At 40.8% G+C, this 4,905-nt stretch overlaps 1 protein-coding gene across 1 annotated transcript in view; it reads right to left on the bottom strand.

The window, feature by feature from the left end:
- Positions 1–3,638: 3,638 nt before the first annotated feature.
- The window catches only part of gria2b (glutamate receptor, ionotropic, AMPA 2b), a 35,464-nt gene continuing 34,197 nt past the window's right edge, over positions 3,639–4,905 (bottom strand). The window contains exons 14-15 of the mRNA XM_053428379.1: positions 4,478–4,612; positions 3,639–3,803 (exon numbers count right to left, since the gene is read on the bottom strand). Of these exons, the coding sequence (XP_053284354.1) occupies positions 3,639–3,803; positions 4,478–4,612 (300 nt within the window). The remainder of the gene's footprint in view (positions 3,804–4,477; positions 4,613–4,905) is intronic.

The raw sequence follows: 4,905 nt of genomic DNA, 5'->3' as shown, positions 1-4,905 counted from the left end.
AGGGAAGTCAAGCGTCTGCACTGAGACGTGTGACTTTCATTAACACTCAGCAGATGGAGGGTGGACTCACAGCGTCTCATCTCTCAGCCTGTTCACTCACAACCATTGGATTTAATATTCTCCTCTTTGGATTATGACACTGCTCAGAGGCTCCATTTCCCCTTAGGATGTTAGTGTTGGTAAAAATACTAAATACATAACATTAAATGAACATGTATGGCTTCAAATATCATCCATCCATCCATGTTTGTGACCATGTCTGAACTCAACCGTACAGTCAAACAACAGGGGATGAATTCTGACCTGCAGACCCGTCCACAAATTAGCAAAGCGGCCATGACAGTTCTGACCTTTACAGAGTTTATCTACAGCCTCAACTATTTGTGAAAATGACAGTGGAAGTCGGTGCCATGATGTAACTTCTGGTTTCTCTCAGGCTGAACCGGAGCAGACACCACCCTGGAAAAATCTGTCAGTCGAACAGAGCCTGGTCATACTCACAAGCTGAGGAGGGCGGGGTTTCAGTTTGATCAGCTATTATCCCCCCCCCCAACCACCTTAACCTTTATATTATCATTCAATAAGTTCGAAAACCTTGATTTCCCATGGTCATTGAAAGACTTAACACGTATCTTTTGGTTGTGATAATTGAACCAATCACATTCCTTTTTATGTAAACTTCTCTGTCCAATTAAGATGAATTAATTATCTATGTACTGCTCACCATGTGGAGCTACACGCCTCTGCAGCGCCCCTCGGGTTCGATTCCAGGCTGCATGTTGTTCAATACTCTCTCTGACCCCCTTTCATCACTAGCTCTTCCTCTGTCCTATGATAACGAAGGCCACGAAGCCCATACAAATATACAATAAAGATTTATTAAGATTAAGATGCATTTATTAGTCCCAAATACATGCACAGACATGCACACTCATGCAGGTAGGAAAAATTTAACCTCTGCTTTTGACCCATCTGGTGCAGGACACACAGAGCAGTGAGCAACCATGTACGGCACCCGGGGAGCGGATGTTGGGGGAGTAAGGTGCCTTGCTCAGGGGCACTTGACAGGGTAGGGAGAATCCTCTTGGATTTTTGGACAGATCAATCCAGGTTCGTCTTTTTGTTGTTTCTCCGTGGAGTCGAACCAGAGACGAACCAGAGACCTTTTCGTCCCATAGTCCAAGTTTCTGCCACTAGTCCACCGCCTCTCAATTAATTAACCCAACTAGTCAGTAAATCACCCAACTCTGCCAAGGCCGAACGATCCTATACAATTAAGTAGATGTTATAGTAAAAATATAAATTAACAAAGGTGTTTGGGTTCTTCCCAGACCCAGACCCCATCTATTCATCAAGTTTGGTGGAAACTGGTTATGTAGTTTCTGCCCAATCTCAACAAATTAACCAACAAAGAAACCGACAAACCAAAGCCATGAAACTCTGCCCCCACGCCTCCACAAAATGTCATTGAGTTCCGTTATTAGTAATAATGAGTAATCTTTTCATAATCTTCCAAACAAACAAACGCAGCTAATAAATGAGACACACCAAACGATAACAAGCCATCAGCCACTTTTATTTAGAAAGAGTCCCAAAAAATAAACAAGTTAGCACACATTCCATATACAAAATGTCAGTGAGAATAGCCTGAATATGCGATGAGACGACGGTTTATGTTTCTATTGTTGATTACAAAAAACAACAGTGGTAGTAATTGTACAGTTTGCCTCCTTCACTTGTCGCAGTGGAGGGCGTGTCACAGGTCAAATTGTAGGAAAAGAATTAAATAAAAACCAAAATATACCTAATATTTTAAACTCTGATAACTTATAGGTCTGTATATCTTAAAAAAGAAAAAAGAAATTGTACTTTCTGAATAAGTAGAAATCAAATTTAGTCTTTGACGGCAGCAAAGTAGCTCTGACGCTTTAATGCAAAGGGGCTATAATTTTTCATATTTAAACTTTTTATATAAAATATATGTATATACTGTATATATGTCTAACATTGTATTTTCCAACTTCAAACAGTTAACCTCACGACTTCAACATTGAAAATGAAAAAGTAAAACCGCATGTTTGGCAGTAATGAAATAAAACTCATGTGGTATTTGCGGGCAACAACATGCAACTGGTGCTACTTCATTGTCAGATCAATGCGAAAAATACATGAAGACTGGAAAACAAAGCAAAAAAAGAAAGGCTATTGTATTAGCACTGTCATTGCCACCGACTGTACATCTAGATACAAAAGTTACAGAATGTCTCATTTACATTCACTGAGATGACAGTGATTTGATTATATTAAATATTCATATCTACCGGCACTAGAATTTGGCACTCTCACTTATTTGGCATTTTTAAAAACCACCACGTTGAACCATGTGGATGCTGATGCCTCTTTTTCGATGTCACTTCCAAAAGTGCGATGCGATAAACACCAGACTGTTATTTTTTTTTTTGTGTGTCTTTTATTTTTTATGTCTTCGTTTCGCATTCGTCGCGTGTAAACAGATTCCGTTTTCCTGTCGTTTGAAAGTAGAACATCGACCCTGGTCCTCGTCAGAAAAAATACCAACAGCAAAAGCACTGAAGCCAACGAAGAGACAGGAAGTGTAACGCAATATAAAAAAACAAAATCAGAAAAAACTAAATCGCTGCACCGACTCTCAACAAGAAAGAAAAAAAAATAGAGAAGAATTGATTTCCCAAATGTCAAGCATTGACATATATTTTTATATCAACACCAAATGTTAAAGAATAAAATATACAGGAAAAGTTTTAGAATAGGAATTAATTACATGATTTCAACATCTCACCCCCCCCCCCCCCCCCCCCCCCACACGCGATGTATTTGGCTTTGAAAATATGGAACTAGAAGCTGTTTAGTATTTTTCTCTTTCTTTACACTCACACATTAATATGTTTATATTCAACCAGTATGTAAGCAAGTTTATTTAAAAGCTATTTTGTGAAAATACATAAAAATACTTTTTTTTTTTGCAAATAAACTTTTGTTTTCTTGGATTTTCTTACAAAAAAGAAAGAAAAAAAAAAAGGACAATTTCACATCTTACTGCAGATGGTATCAAGTGTGCTTGAAAATCCTGTTTGGTGGCGGTGGCTACAGAAACAGTGTGTTTTTGATGACATCTTCCCCTGACGCACACACACACATACACTCGCCTTTCACTCACACTCACAGACACACACACACAAACAGCCGAGGTGACTGAAACTCCAACTCCCAGAAGCAGCCGGCGCCGTCAATCAAGCCCTCTTTGCGTCTCGGTCCAGTCCAGAAAGATTGACAGGAAAGCATGGTGTCACCAGTTTAGAAAAAGCAAAAAAAAGGAGAGCCTCCATTTTTATATTCCCACATGTAATTCCGCCCAGAGGGGGGGAGGGCGTTTTTTTCCGAAAATGGTGAGAAATCGAGACAGAGGGCGACAATACGAGTCTCATTGTGAGAGATGAAATGAAGACTCCCATCTCCTGCATTTCCATTTTTTCACCAGACAAGTCACAGAAAAAAAAAGGTGCCGGAACAGAAGGAGGGAGGGAGGGTTCGAAGAAAAAAGAGAAGAAGAGAATCGCTCTATTGAAACCGTCGTAAGGCACTCAGAAGTTTCTCATTGATCAGGACAGATCTGTCAGGCTGACGTTCAGTCCCATGTCAGGTCTCGAGTAAGGGACGGAGTGGACAGCTTTAGGAAACTCTGGAGTCATCACCCGACCATTCTCCCCAGTACTCCCAGTGACGGAAAGTCTCGCTTTGTTCCTCATGGCGTCCCCGAAGGTCATCTAGGAGAACGCACCGAGTCGCGTGTGCAGGCAGACACAAACATCAACACATTCACAATCACACACACACACAAACACACACACACACAACGAGGCGTACACAAACAAGGAGGCAACATGTTAGTTTGGAGTTTCTCGACATCGGTAAACTTAAAAACGATTATTGATGTTGAAAAACATGAGAATGTCGATGAGAACTGAACGTGACGACCGTGGGCAACAATGCACGATGCAAATGATCATGTCACGGCTTACTATGCATGGTCATCGCAAGCATTAGAGTTGAAATGTGTTACTAGGACAGAGGTATTAACAAGCATGGCCACCAACAGTCATACATGGAAAATGGTTTTTCAAAGACGAAGGAAACTTAAAATGGACAAACACAGTTTTAAGCATTAAAAACGAAGGGGGGAAATCTCTCTCTCTTATTAAATCATAAATCACCAGTACATCAGTCCTGTGGCCAGACCTCTTCATTCACTAACACTGAGGGGATGGAACGGATGGAGCCAAAAAGCGTGCAGTTGGGGGGAATTTATGAAATCCTCGTTCCCTACCCCCTAAATTTTTACACTTTCGATCCCATATACGTTGTAACCTTCCTTATAAGTGGCAAAATTCTGTGAATTCTGCGAGGAAGTTGGGTTAATATTCTGTGCATTCTTTGCCACCTTCATTCGTTTCGCCTCGGCTCGGGACTTGTAACAGAACTCGATCAAGGCCACCAGCATGGCCAAGCCGAGTCCTCCGACCAGAATGTAGAAGACCCCAGCCACGTTGCTCAGGCTGAGGGCGCTGGTCTTCTCCTGTGGGAATGCACACGAGACACGGGTCAGTGGGGGCGGGGCCAACGGCCGAGAACGTCAGAAAAGTACATGAATAAAACGAAAAAACACACACGTCCACAACAAAAAAAACTGAAAAATGCACAAAAATGCACCACTATTTCTTTTTTTTTCTTTTTTTTACAGCCAATTTATATCTACAAAAATAAAAGCACAAAAAATAACAAGACAAATTACACACAGGTGCTTTTGTTTGGTTTGGGATTAAAATTTAAAGCGATGTAAGGTTAGTATCTTAAAAAATGAAATGCAGC

The sequence above is a fragment of the Pleuronectes platessa genome, chromosome 8, assembly GCF_947347685.1.
Source record: "Pleuronectes platessa chromosome 8, fPlePla1.1, whole genome shotgun sequence".
NCBI classification, from domain to species: Eukaryota; Metazoa; Chordata; class Actinopteri; order Pleuronectiformes; family Pleuronectidae; genus Pleuronectes; species Pleuronectes platessa.
The sequence above is the reverse complement of the archived record's forward strand: the minus strand, read 5'-3'. Positions and strand labels throughout refer to the sequence as shown.